This window comes from Mastomys coucha, unplaced genomic scaffold (assembly GCF_008632895.1).
Source record: "Mastomys coucha isolate ucsf_1 unplaced genomic scaffold, UCSF_Mcou_1 pScaffold18, whole genome shotgun sequence".
NCBI classification, from domain to species: Eukaryota; Metazoa; Chordata; class Mammalia; order Rodentia; family Muridae; genus Mastomys; species Mastomys coucha.
The window spans coordinates 42,686,962-42,701,997 of NW_022196900.1; the positions used below are offsets into that span (position 1 = coordinate 42,686,962).

Sequence of the window (15,036 nt, forward strand, 5' to 3'; positions counted from 1 at the left end):
GGAGTAGTAAGAATCAATGGTATGAAGGCATCTCTGGAGTTCAGGGGCTCTTTGGGTGCATACATGTTGCATCTGGGTCACATGGCAGCTTTATTTCTTCTTTCTTTCCCCTCCCTTCTTTCTTTCTTTTGAGAAACTTCCAGACTGATTTCCAAAGTGGCTACACTAAGCTCACCTTCCCACCGACAGTATTCTTTCCCCTCACATTCATGTCGACTTAGTTGTCATCAGTCTTCCTGATGACAGTCACAATTGGAATACACTTGTGGTTTAGTGTCATATAAAAGAATATTCAGTTACTTGAAGAGGCTAATAAAATACTCCTTCCTTTTCCAACTACATTCTCTGCATAAGATCAAATTTCTTCAGAGACTTCAATAAAATACCAATGTATCCGATTAAATCATAAAACGTGAAACCAACTTTCTTCTCTGAAGGCAGCTGTTTCATGAAATAATTTAAACTGTTAATACAAAGTAAGCTATGTTTAAATATATACACATCTAATTTCCCTCTTACACTTTTATTTGCTTTTCAAAAGATTTCATTTTCTGTCTGTTTGCCTTTTGTATGCACACCCATGTGCAGGTACCTGCAGAGGGCAGAAGATGGTCTCAGATCCTCAGGAGACAGAGTTACCCAGTTATTAGTTGCCCACTATGGGTGCTGGGAACCAAATTCATGTCCTTTGCAAGAGCACTAAGCACTCTGAACTGCAGAGCCATCTCCCTAGCCCCTCCCTTTTAAGTTAAAATACAGCAAATATCAATAAAGATAACATTTACAAATACTAGTATCTGCAATAATTTTTATGAGTATTAAGGAGACCTTGAAGCTAAAACACGAAGTGCTTAGAGTTAGGGAAAAAGCGTGAACATAACCAGGTCATAGTTTTATAGTCTTTGAAAGTGTCAGAGGGCAACAAGTGCTTCCATTCACCAAACACGGCAAAGATCTATAGTCTTATCTACAAGCCATATTAATAAAGAATATTTGCCAAAATTGCTTTTCTGTTAAAAATAAATGTAAGGATTTCAAAGGCTAAGTTATTTACTCTTTTATCCCCAGGGCAACCTGGCAGGTCACCAGTGTGGACCCGACATGTGTGCGCTCAGCTCATTCTCTCTAATATTCTGTCTGTGTTCACAGCAAGCAGCTACTGGAAGCTTGGGAGACTTGTCACTAGATGCCTCTAAACTCTGTATAAGGTAATGCCCTAAGAGCGAAGGCTTCCAATAATTCCAAACTCAAGATTTAAAGCAGTGCCTAGACTGTCTGCTCTTCACACTTCTCTACATGGGAGCTATTCCTCAAGAAAAATATTTCCACAAAACAGCATCAGCGTAAGACAAGTCCATTAGACAGCTGAATGCAGCAGTCAGAGGATCTCTAAAATAACCGCCTCCCTAGGAACCCTGCCAATCTTAAGTCCAATATTTATACCTTGTTTTTCTGTGATTATGGTAGAAGAGCCTGAGGCCACTAAGTTTTAAATATTTATCCAAATGGTGCAAAGTTTGTGGTGAGGGGGAGTCTGACATGGCAGTTCTAAAATTCAGAATATCTGTACATTTTAATAATTAAGGAGGTAAGAGGACATACGTTTTTCAAAAATATTTATTTAAAAATAAGATTTCTAAAAATACAGTACATAGTACATTTCAAGAGAAGTAAAAATTCCACAATTTAAATTAAAAGCAATTTGCAAAGAAAATAGAATATTACATGAATAAAACAAAATCACTAAAATAAATTAAAAGCAATGTTGTTCTTAAGGTAGATACATAGTCCGTTTTCATTAGAAGAACCAGTGTAGACATCTCATCTAAACAATTAAGTATACCTCACAGTTCCCACCCACTGTATGTCCCGCCCTCCCCTCAAAGGACTCACAATTCTCTTACCCACTCTCGCCCTTATTACCACTAGCACTGGAAATACTAGTGAAGGTTTTCCTTAGGGTAAGAGACAAAACAAAACAGCAGATGAGGCAGGCAAATGCCCTCAGACTTACACACAGTATAGATGAACGAAAGCAAGTTTAAGACAGGACCTTCCTAGGCACCTACAGTACACAGCAAGCAGTGTTTTTCAATTAGGGATATGTGAGAATTGGAGCAGATAGCAAATATTTGGAGCGTCAGAATGGCACAGGTGTAGTGATTAGACTTGCCAGACTACCTCCAAGTACCCTCTGTTTCCCTCTGTCTGCCCTTGGGCTTACAGCCCACTCATCCTATATATCTGACTGGGATGGATTTCTTCCTTCTATATCTTTAGTTGCTTTTATTCTATGTTCATTTTTCTTTGCTTTTTAATAATCACACAGGAGACAACAAGCAGTGGCAAATTCTCTCCTATCTTTTCCTACTTGAGAAAAATGACTACACTCTGCCTTTTAGGCCTCGGACAAGCAGTGAGATTATTAAGAAACAATCCAGTGGCCACGCATTCACAAGAGCCGCAGCGCAGCCCCTCCCCTGCTTTCTATCCTATTTGCTCATCTACACGCACTTCATGTACATGAGCTCGTCACCTTTCAAGATTTAGATTTGATTATTTTTTCCATTCAGAATTCACTGCAAAACCATATATGGCATCAACATTCAAGGAGACACAGACTGACGTGGATGGAAATGACACAGCATTTTCAATGTGATTGTCTGCCTTCCCAGCCACCTGTGCAGTTGCTTGTTTGGCTGAGTGATCAGCCGGAGCAGCTTCTGTTTTACGGAAACACTGATAAGTGTTTGTAGAGCTTCAGGAGAGAACAGAGAAGCCAACCATGAGCAGCAGTACTATACCTGGACAAGTCTACCCAGAGGACTGCAGTCTGCCAGTTACATAAATCACTGAAAAATTAGTTTGTAAAACAATCTGACTCTAATTTTCATGTATGGTGAGCAGCAGCACCCAAACTGCTTTTGATGTGGAGTTCAACTGACAGGATGTTTGCTCAAATTAACGTACCTTTGGACTAACAATTGGGAAAGCGTTTGTGTATGCATGTGTTTGTAATTTTATATTTTTAAAAATGTCCTTTAATTTGATTCTCATTAGGCAAATACCTGTATCAATATTTAAAGTCATTAAGGTTTATACTCCTCCCCCACACACAGAGAATTCTTGACTTGTAATTAAAAATGGACCCATTATTTGCCCTTTATTTTAGTATTTGGTTGCGTAGTCATTAAAAGTGTCCAATAGAATACTTTGCTTATAGGAATAATTTTTCTTCACTGCTAAATTAAGACCAAGGTGGGCGGGGGGGGGGGCTTATGAAAAGTGATCCAATAATCTTTAGTAGCTTCAGCCTATTAAAATACCTTATAAAGTAGCCACATTACATTAAAGTACAAAACTAAAGCCCACACTAATGTGTATAACAGAAAAAAATTAGTCTAAATAAGATTCATTTTCCATGGACTCTGCTGAAAGGAAGCTGTCAATAAACTGTTCACTTCTTCAGACACAGATGTGAGAAGCTCTCAGTCAACCAAAAAGAAAACTAATTCTTTGGTTCAAGAACTAAAAATGAAACTCAATGCTAAAGTGAATAATAGCACCAGGATGTTTTAATTGTTCGGGTTGTAAAACACTAATTTCAGGCACGAGTAGGTTAAAATATTATCCATCCACACTGGCGTGGACACAGAGCAATCAGGATGCAGACGCGTCTTCCCTCTCACTGACGGCCTACAAACAACCAGACCTGTGCTGAGTGAAGCAGGCAAGCAAAGCACAGAGGCATGCCTGTGGTTCCAGGTGCTCCGGCTACATCTTGCTGTATAAAGCTAGTGAGATGAAATCTATGTTTTATACATGCAATTACTTAATTACAGTTGAGGAACTATGGGAAGCACTCCCTGTACACATGAGGGAATGAATCCGACAGGGTTTCAGAAATGAAGACCTCTAGGGTCTCACAAACACCAACAGACCCCTTCCTTCATAACTGAGTTGTTAATTTTCTCTGGGGACTCAGTATTCTTTCTTTGCCATAAGACTCCTCAGACAGGTTCCAGTTCTTTTCAAACTTTGGGCAAGCTATCATTTCATTTTGGGAAGCTATACTTCCATGTTATTTTTAACATGTGCATGCTAAAAATGCTTTAAGTTAACTTATCCTACACAATTATCTGAAATTAAAAATAATCTCTCAAGAGTAACTGGTCAGCTAAGGAGAAAGAACAATAAGTGGAGATCAAACAGCTCAAACCAAACGCTTCCCAGGATGCCTGTGCAGGCATCTACATGTGCATCATAGGGCTCTACAGTGATGTGTGTCATAGGGCAGGGATGAGGAGGTGGCAAGGACAGTGTTGGCTATCATCGCCCAGTCTCTAGTCTGCTCTTGTCAGGTGCTCACTACTCATGTCCACTTAGCCTTCGCTCCATCTCACTAATGTCCCCGACTTTATTAATCTAGTTTTTGGATATTCATTACTCATTGGTACCTGAACTCTAGGGCAGACACAGGGGGAAAGCTGTAGTATAGTAAAAAATATGATAATGAAAGATCAGTATTACCAGTGACTTAAGAATTTTAAGCACTGAGCCGGTCACAGCAGCATATGCCTATAATCCCAGAATGTGGGAGGCAAATGTACGAAGACTCTGAGTGCAAAGCCAGTAAAACTCTGTCTCCAAATGATGGTGATGATGATGATGATGATGATGATGATGATAATAATAATTTGCTTCAAATTATCATTAGCAGATAATAGAACCACATCTAAAGAACTTATAAAATATTGTTGGCTTTAACAAAATGGCTTTTAAAAATTAAATTTTGTTTAAAAAATACATAAAGATAATGGAAGAAGTGAGAAAAGTCACTTCTTGAAGTTAAGACATCACCATCACAAAGGTAGCAGAAAGTTAAATATTGGTTCCTACAGACAGTGACAACACTGGTATGAAGTACTTCATGTAAACAGTTTCGAACACCTTCCCATGTTCTACTGTTAAATATTGGTTCCTACAGACAGTGACAACACTGGTATGAAGTACTTCATGTAAACAGCTTCGAACACCTTCCCATGTTCTACTGTAAAAGACTATAGAACCTAAGAACAGCTAAACATAAATTATACTAACATTTTTATTTGTAAGTAAGCTCCGAGCATGGTACCTACAACAGAAGGCAATAACAGATGTTATTGTGGGTACTGAATCGTGTTGTCTCTCATTAATTACATGGTCAATAATGCTAGCAAGTAGAATACTCTAAGTTTACAGGATTTAGTAACTAAAATTGCCAATACTTGTGATTTTCAAAGCATTAGTAGAGGTGGATGAAAGTCTTACGTTTTAACTATTAGTAAATTACATAATGTTTGCAATAAATTCCCAACAAATGAATGTATAGTAGAGGTCATGTCAAAAATTTACATAATGAAGTACTATAGTTTAGTAAACTGTAGCTAGGCTATCTACTTACTGATATATGTCATGTAAGAGAACTACCCAGAGAACAGACAGTCTAGATAGAAGTTAGCATAATGCTAATGGATATTAGTGCCATATCAAGTCACTGCAAGCCATGTAAGAAGATTCAAACTACCCATGAACTAACACAAAAAACTATGTGGCTTTCATCTAAATTCATTTGTATCTCCTGTTTGGAAGTGTATTCTGAATTTGAGTCTTTGTGATTACTGTTTAGAATTAATACATCTTTCAACAAAAACAGTTAGTTACTTGTATGGAAATAACTCAAAATCTAATTAGGAATAGCTAGAATGAGCCACCGTCCTTCATGGAACCACTTTTCCACATTAATGCAGTGTTCTGAGATGTTCAGCTCAGTTCTTCTGCATCTAGTGTGTAGCTATTGTCTATACCCTCTTCCGAGCTTTTCCTGATTCTTGGGATTAAGTTCTGAGCATCTTGTGCACTCTATATTTGAGGTACAAACCAGCCACTACTTTATTACTAATAAAAGTAAACTGTCTTTTGAAAAACAGGTTACTGTTAGCTAAAATTTTAAACGGCTTTTATGTTAACTAAACCATTTTAAATACAAATTATAAAACAAAATAGGTTTTTATTTTCATGTAACATCTGCTAGCTTAGTAATTTGAAATGGAAGTCTGGTAGCAAAGACTCCTTAGTAGATTGTTTAATGTTTAGAAGATTCTGAACTCAGTCCTTTGTTACCTACTTCAAGCTTATCCAATTAGATATCAAAAAACTTTGTGTGTGGTGTGTGTGAGACAATGAATGAATGAATGAATGAATGAATGATGATGGGAAAGGGGCATGAGCGCCAAGGCATGTAGGTGGAGGTCAGTGGACAACTCTATGGAGGCAAGTCCTTTTCTCATCTTCACCTAAGTGGGCCCTGTACAGCAAATACCTTTATGTACAGAGCCACCTTGCAGGCCCAACTCTAATTGTTCACCAAGTATCTGCAGCCTGGTCTTAACATTTTAACCGCAGAATCCCAAGAGGTGACTTTGCTAATGTAAAAATATCAGTTAACACACATTTTGCTAAAATTAAACGGGAAGTTTATAAATACCTCAATGCAATGTAGAGACGAAGGGGCAATCTCCTTGCCCCATTGTTTCCTAAGCAGTTATCCCCGTGGTTACTCAAAGGGACAAATAAAGGGGCTATTGAATCTACAGGGCTAACTCTCACTGAGAAGGTTTTTTAAAAAGCAAAGAAAAATTGTATTATTAACCAATTACTAGTTATTTTAAGGCAACTGAGCCTGTGTGTGTGTGGAAGGGGACCATCCCAAAATTTAATTGAAAAAAAATTAAAGGTACCTTTTTTAATACTCAGTAAAACATACCAGATAACACAGTAACCACAGCAACTCTAATAAATGTTCTGTTTTGTAATAAAATAGTATTTTAAGTAAGTCTTTATAATGCCAACAAAATGAGTTGCCAAAATAAGGTTTAAAGTAAAATACATGAAATAGCTTATCCTAATCAAAATTTGTGACTGACAGTAAAAAGTGTACAAGAATATACATACATGAAGCCAAGCAGTTTACCTAGAAGGAACATCACCAACAATAACACATTCATTTTCAATTTTTATAAAACTTTACATTTTTATACATATGTTCCTATAAGTGTATATCTCTGGCATGTTCACAGATTGGCGATACAACCCACTAACAGGATAGTAAAAGCCTCAAGAGCCAGGATAATTACATCAATTAGCCAAAAGAGGGCGCAGAAAGAACATGGGAGCTTAATCCCTAGGAAACGGCCAACAGGCTTTTCTCTAGGAATCTAAATAGTGGTTACAAACCCTTCCAGGGGTTAGACAAATACATTTGACAATACTATGTAAGTATATATAGATATACTGCAATATAGATTCTTATGTAAATACATCAAAACAGCATTTCTGTGGATCAAACTAGTGCATTAAGTACAATGACTAGTTAGGAAACTGCAGAGAGGAGTCAGGACTGGGGAGAGTAAAGAGAAAGGGAAGATAATGGGCCCAGAAGTGGTAATGTAAGCGGATCTAACCCACGGATCTCCACCAGCATGGGGAAGTAGTCATCCCCATTACCTTGTGTCTGAGCTACCTGCTCCAGAAGTATGAAGCAGTCTACAAAGCTCCATACTGGGCTTTCATTTGGCTCTGCTATGGATGCTCCAGGTCTTGAGTGAACTGAATATATACAGCTGATGGCATTCAACTTCTATCTCCCAACATTATATATACACCACTTCCTTTAGTAACTGTCATTGGCAAGCTTAGTCAATCAGCTTACACAAAATCCAGCCCCTAATGTTTCCTAACCTTTATAAATGTTTCTTATATTAAACTTACTATATGTCTTAGCACCAATAAATATTTTCATCTGCCACTTCTAAGTTTTTAAATAATAGACATAATTAGAACATGAAAATATGGTATTAATATTTCTGCAAAGAGATTATTCTATTCAGAATATTTTATAAGACATTTACAGTATCTGAAAGAACTAGCCACAGTATTTCCCAACTATGATTCCTTACTTTACAACTACTTATAAGAAAAGTATGTATATGGTTCAAGAATGGTAGATTTGTTCAATATTTTTTTCAGGGAAAAGATCACAAAGCACACAAACATATAGATTTGCAGTATTCTAAATGAAAAAAATTAAGTCATACAAAATGTCTTTGTATACAAAAGGCTCATGTTTGTTAAGGGACCCTCACTGCCATAGATCATTCTATTTTACGATAATTTCCTGACATTAATAAAAGGTCTCTAGAGTGATGCAAATTATAACTGGCCAATGGAAATTCAATTTCAACTTGGGTGATTACTGGTATATAAATTTAGTGACCTACTTTTAAACTTTGATATGAATTGACCAGTATCTATCCTATAATATATAAATCTCCAATGTGTATAGTGAGATCTACTGGCAGATAAATAAAAAGCACAGTTTTCCTCTTTACATTGTATATTACACAGCATCCAGTTTAGCATTTTAAAACATTTGCTTTCTAATATAACTGCACTTGAAGAAGTAACTGGAATTATTGCAAACTTTCTACCCTCTTCAGTCATTAGAATCATATGGTAAAACAGGAATACATGCCTGACTGGACACACAATTCTCCTGGGAGCAAATATTCTAATAGCAATCAATGATTGCAGCAGAAGGGAAAGGTACTCTCTCCCTTACGATAAGGTAGTAGTTGGTGCACTACACACATGGTGTCGTCTGTGGTTTTAAGGAGGAAAGAAGAGCATCAGAGAGTGGCTCCTAAGCAGGCACTGCCCCTTGTTGTTCACTGCATTGTAAAAACCTTGCAGCACATATAAAAGCAAATAGTAATAACATTTCAACTTATATTCAAAAAAGAAAATTTGCACATAACAAAGTGTATCCAGTTTTGTAAACTTGACGAATTAAATTCAAATTTGGTTAGTACTGCTTAAAGGTAAACATAAAACATCTCAAATTTCCTATAAATTAAAATTTAAAATATTGTGAGTACTGAAGAAAATTTATGTACAATTGTTTTATCTTAATCACTGCCTTTTGAGTTTAGTAACAGACGCATTTAAAGAAATCCTGGTGGAAGGCTAATTTAAAAGTAAACATGCTTTTAAAACTTAAATATAGATCTTGTATTAGTCCCACAACAGGATCAAGATCACTATTAAAATGAAGCCTGGGGCACATTATGATGCCTAAGATTGGTGGGTGGATTTTAATTGACTTGAAGACTGTCATAGTTCTATTCTCTTAAACCTGTAACGCATTTCCAGCATGGAGGACCCATCTGTGCCCACCATCCATCTGTTTAGACGTGATTGGCAAAGTGGTAGGGAACTCGCAGTGGTTGCCTCTGCCTGAAAGGAATGAACCACAGGATCTTCCAACGAGTGCCAAAAACTTCTGAGAAGGTCTGCTGCCATGGCTTTCGGGGCCGCGATCTACAGAAGACAGCATTATTAGTGAAAGACAGCACTCCCAGGGTGCACTTCAGTCAGCTAAAACAATACAGGTTGGCTGGGGATCCATTACTGGACTCTGATGCATTGTGTCTCGGCATCACAAATACAGCTTTTCTTTCAATGTGGCATGCAGCTGAGCTTCAGCTCTGGATAGCAGATATTGTATCTGCATCGTCAATCAACTCTGGAAGCAGAGGAGAAGCTCAGCATAACAGAATGTGTGTCAACAACACAGTAGCAAATCTCTTTTGATGTAATTTCAGGACAAATAATTTAGCTTACTTCTGTGAGACAGGGAACAAGAGTGATCAGTACTTATTTTGTTTAAAAGCTCTCATGGCTGAAAGAACTCTACTGTAAGACTGGGATACGCCTGTCTAGTTTGGGCCTCAGACAGGACACCAGGAAAAAAAATCAATATATTAGTTTCCTACTATTAACATAGGCACATAATTCTCAAAGGTAGTCAGTTGTTTCTATTTTTAAATAAGATCACTATAACTTAATACTTACATTTCTTCACAACAGTTTGACATTTTTTCAATAGATGTTGTATCCTATTAAAAACAAAAATATTCAAATGTAAAAAATTTATCAATATTCTATTTTATGGATATGTAAGCCTATCCAGAAAATATTACAAAGACTTAACAAGTTTGTATACCAATATACATCCTGAAGTCCTCTTAGAAAAATAAAATCAACATTACATCATGTCAAAAACTAGTGAACTACAAAAATGTTAAACATCTCTCCAAGAACTATTTCATTTGATTATAACCTCTGAGGATACCTGGTTCCTTGGTAATTCTTTTAAAAGCCTAGTTATTACTGTTTAACTCGACTTTCTGCAAATATACATTAAAAATAAATCAAAATAACATATAAAAGCTATCAATGAATACAGAACTATCAGGAAACAAAGAATACTACTGGTTCTCAATTTTATAGATTTCTATAAAAAACAAAGTCAATAAGGTAAATCTATACACTAACAATATGTTTAAATAATAAATTACAATATGTTTAAATAATAAAATTAAAGTTAGATAATAACATTCCTTAATACAAAAAAACCAAAATATTTCTTAGTTCCCTAACAAACAAACCAAACCTTTACAACAATACAATTTCTTCTGTGTGTTTTTACTGGGCTGTAATGCAGGCACAGAAGGAAAGCTCTTCAGCAGAAGATAGTCTCTGAAAGTACTGATGCAAACTCTAATAACAAAAAGTCTATCAATTATATTGACAAACTGTTATGATATCCAAATAGCCAATATATAAGTTGTCCAACTTTACATATAGGTAAAAATGTAAAGTATAAGCACATTTTAATGCAATACAAAGGAAACATTTTTCAAATATACAAAAGCATTAGCTAAATCTTCACCATCTCCCGTGACTTGACCTTACTAACTTGTTCACTTATGACAGTCGGTGGAGTAAAGCAATAGTAATCAGAACTATTCATGGAAATACTTGTCGCTGCAGAAATTACTTGGCTCCAGAACTTTCCTTTAGTGGCACTAAGCTTTTACATTTAGTGATGCTAGATGAGTACTCGTGATGACAGACTGTCAGATATGCTCGCTCAGCAGCTAGCCTCTAGAAGGGAGAAGTAAATTTGCTTTTTACAAGACTAGAACCAAACAACAGTTTCATTTACAGCATTTTCTGAAGATTTGCAAAAAGATGGCAGACTTACTACAAATTCCATATATGTTAGTTTTTTACTACGCTTTGAAATTTGACAACTATATTGAAAGTAAGATTCTTTTTGTTGTGTTATATAACTTCCTCCCAAACAGTATTTTATTCATTCTAAATGAAAGCACAGTCTAGAAATACATGAGAAAATAGTTTAAGCATTTAGTGAGGTGGTTCTCAACCTATGGGTCATGACCCCTTTGAATGACCCTTTCACAGAGGTCTCCTAAAACCAACAGAAAACTCAGATATTAAGTTTACAATTGAAACATAGAAAATTAGTTATGAAGTAGCAATGAAAATAATGTTATGGTTGGAGGTCACCATAATAAGAGGTATTAAAGGGCTGTAGCATTAGGAAGTCTGAGAACCAGAAATTTAGAGGAAAGCTAGGCTTCAGGTTAACATCCATAAAGGAAGCGGAAAAGGCCATTTGGACAATGTCTCAGGTGTGGGCAGACGGCAAAGGAACAAACACCCAAGTGCAGAGGGAAAGAGCAGACAGAGTCGCCACAAGAGCAATGGCCCTCAACCCTCCTAATGCTGTGACCCTTTAATACAGTTCCTCATGTTGTGATTTTCAGCCATAAAATTACTTTTGTTACTACTTCATAACTGTAATTTTGCTATTGTTATGAATCATAGTGTAAATATCTGATAAGCAGGACATCTGATATGTGACCCCAGTAAAAGGGGCTTTCAACCCCAAAGGAGTCTCCACCCGAAACATAGCAATGACATCTTCTTTATAACTCTGTGAGGACAGGGTTGGTCTACTGTCACCTTTATACTGGGACAGGTTTACTACACAGAATCTACACCATAGAATTTAGTTGTGGTCCTGAAAAAAAAATTAACTTTCTTTAAAACCTCTCCAGGTTTAGCTTTCATAAATAGCAACCCTTTGACGTTTTTGGACATCAAAATCAAAAACATTTAAATCTTTGTGAATAGACAGCTACTCTTTCAAGGGATGAGATCTTTACTCTCTGTAAATAGCAGTTGGGAAGCTGCCTAAATGAATCTACTGTTTTCTCTAGAATGGCAAACCCTCACCTCTTTCCTCCTCTGCAGTCCAGAATAATGTTACCACAAAAACAACATACGGTCTGTACTGAGCACTAGCACACAGTCAGCACTCAGTCTGGGAGGCAGCAAGCACTAGAGACCTAAACACAACCGTTTATAAGCAGGATGCAGTGCACCTGATAAAGTCTGCCACTGAAGGAAAAGTAAAAACTACAGTATGCATGAGTACTAAGTTGGGCTTAATTTACTTTGTTTTGTAATGTGGACAAACATGGGATTTTTTTTTTTAAAAAGCATACTGAAAATACTCAAACCTTCTAGTGACAGGAGGGAAGGACCAACAAGGCAAATGCTACAAAAGGAATATAGATAGAACATGCAGCCTCAGCTAGCTAGCAAATAAACTGCTCTTTTGGAAATGTGAAAGTCCCACATTTACCGAGTGTTGCAATAATTATTTCTAAGAAATGTTTATGTCCGGGATGATCTAATGATCAAAATATCTAAAATTTCAATCAACCTGAATACCTAAACAATACAAGAGAATGCCTCATTATTTTAAAAACTGGAGTTTTACATTTTTTTAAAAAAACAAAAAAGACTTCCAGAAACAGGCCTGTTCTCTCTTTTTATTGCCTTGTCTGCTCCTAGTGGCTAATCCTGGCATAAAAAGAGATCCTTCAGATTAAGTATAAAATTATGTTTGACTATAAGAAAAAACTATACCCTAACTTAATGCTGGATTATACCTGGAATGGAGGAAAAAAAGATTTTTAGCAGAAGGAAGAGATGGATTTATTGGGAAATTGAAATGGGGTGTAGTATAAAAAGCAAGAATTTATCACCATAGGTTTCTTGATTACCAGATTAACAGGGCTGAAAATGCAGTCCCTGAGCCAGGCTGATAACTGCTCTTGCTTTCAGTTCACTCTCACCAAGACCACCACTTGGCCACATATGTTGTCCTGTGGGGAAAAGGATGTGCTGAAGAGAGGCCTCAGGCATACTGAGTAACACATAAAGGATAGAGTCCATCTGGTTCCAACAACTGTCTTCAGAGTGTGGAAGATTACTTGCCTTTGGGCCTGTTTAACTCTGGAAAAAAAGGAGTTTCTTAGCATACCAAATTTAAGACCTAACGAAAGTAAAGGTGGCCATCAGGGAGAAGCCCTTTAACACATCTGCTATAGCCCTCACGGTCAGCTGAAATCTGTCCTCAAAGGTCTTATGGATCACGATGCCTCTACATTGCACATAGGTAGTTAACTGGATGGCTCTATGATGACTCACTGCATGTAGCCTTGGAAAGGCTTGTATTTCAGTTAAGTTTTTTGTACTTCGAGGTCATATACCTGGTTCTGTCTTTGAGTTTTCCTAATTGTAAGAGCTTCATTTGACTGCTTACTGGTATATAGACAGTAGCACATTTAATTTTTTAAAAAAATTATATGTATGTGTGTGTGGTGGTGAATGAATAAAGGTGCTCATAGAGGCCAGAAGTGGGTGTCAGATCCCCAAAGCTAGAGTTAATACCCAACAGAGGTATCTGGGATCTCTGCAAGAGCAGTACATCTTCTGACCATCTTTCTAATGCCCATTTAACGTTAAACTCCAAAGCACCTAGCAGAACAAGGCTGCACAAACTGGGTACCTTTGTACATATCTGCAGGACAGAACTAACCAGGCACACCAGATATAGCATAATTCTTTATTTTTAAGTTTTTTCAATGGGAAGGCAGGGGGTCCTGTTAACCTTTATTCTCTCTCCCTTCAGCTTCCTCATTGGAAACTGGCAGTTCCTTAGTGACCATCACAAACAGAGGACCAGTTGTGTCCTTTATTTGAAATGTGAAGTTCACATAAACATTTCATCAATCGCAGGACAATGGTGGAGATGCAGAAAGTTTTACATTTGTAGCCCCTGAAAATCTCTTTCCAAAATAATTTCTCTGCTTTTCTTCATTAAACTATCATCTGGCTATACAAAATAGGTACCTCAATTTCCAAGAAGTAATGCTTGCCTTCTAAGTCTTTGTGAGAGTAAACAGATCAATGTGTATTAAATCTTCAATGACTAAAAATCCTTCTTTTTATTAATTGTTTATATTAAGTACTTTCTGATGCTTAGAAGAAAACAATATCTCAATTATATCAATTACTAAAAAATTATGTTCAAACAAAAGTTTATAAAAAAAAAACCAAAATGACAGAGAATATATATGCAATCCTACAATCACAAGGGACTTAAAATCTAGTCATAAAGTAAAAACTCCAAATTATATAAACTAGTATTCATTCACTCATCTGCTTATGTAGAGTAACTACAAGCTACATGGCGAGGGCTTTATAAAAAGAAAGGTGTCCATACACACACACACACACACACACACACACACACACACACACACACACACAGAAACTATACTTGTACATATGCAGGCCACAGAGGGTGACATGACTAACCACACTGGTCCTTATGCAGGCCACAGAGAACGACATGACCAACCACACAGGTACACATGCAGGCCACAGAGAGTGACTGTGCAGAAAATATTTTATTAAGTAACCTCATGGTCACCAAAACAGCTGAAAATTAAAAAAAATCTATGCTTAGAGTCAAGACTCAAACCCAACTATTTTGTATTTTAACAACCAATTTTTCTGTTGATGAGGATTCTGGTTATCAACAGAGGACACAGAGTTAGGGAACTCAATGTGCCTTTCTTTGGACTAGGCTTTGGGAGATCACCAACAAATAGAATGTGAGAGGAAGACACTGAGCAAAGATCAAAAGTGAATAAATATAAGATCTATGCTTCTTTTAACTTTACGGTGCTTTAAAGTCAGGTTAAATTTTAC

At 36.7% G+C, this 15,036-nt stretch overlaps 1 protein-coding gene across 3 annotated transcripts in view; it reads right to left on the bottom strand.

Annotated features, from left to right (window-relative positions):
* Nucleotides 1-1,599: 1,599 nt before the first annotated feature.
* Zdhhc21 (zinc finger DHHC-type palmitoyltransferase 21) overlaps nucleotides 1,600-15,036 on the bottom strand; it is a 56,449-nt gene continuing 43,012 nt past the window's right edge. For all 3 annotated transcript variants that reach the window (XM_031377753.1, XM_031377751.1, XM_031377752.1), the window contains 2 exons: nucleotides 9,952-9,995; nucleotides 1,600-9,417 (listed from right to left, as the gene is read on the bottom strand). In XM_031377753.1, coding sequence (XP_031233613.1) covers nucleotides 9,285-9,417; nucleotides 9,952-9,995 — 177 coding nt within the window. In that variant the 3' untranslated portion in view covers nucleotides 1,600-9,284. The remainder of the gene's footprint in view (nucleotides 9,418-9,951; nucleotides 9,996-15,036) is intronic.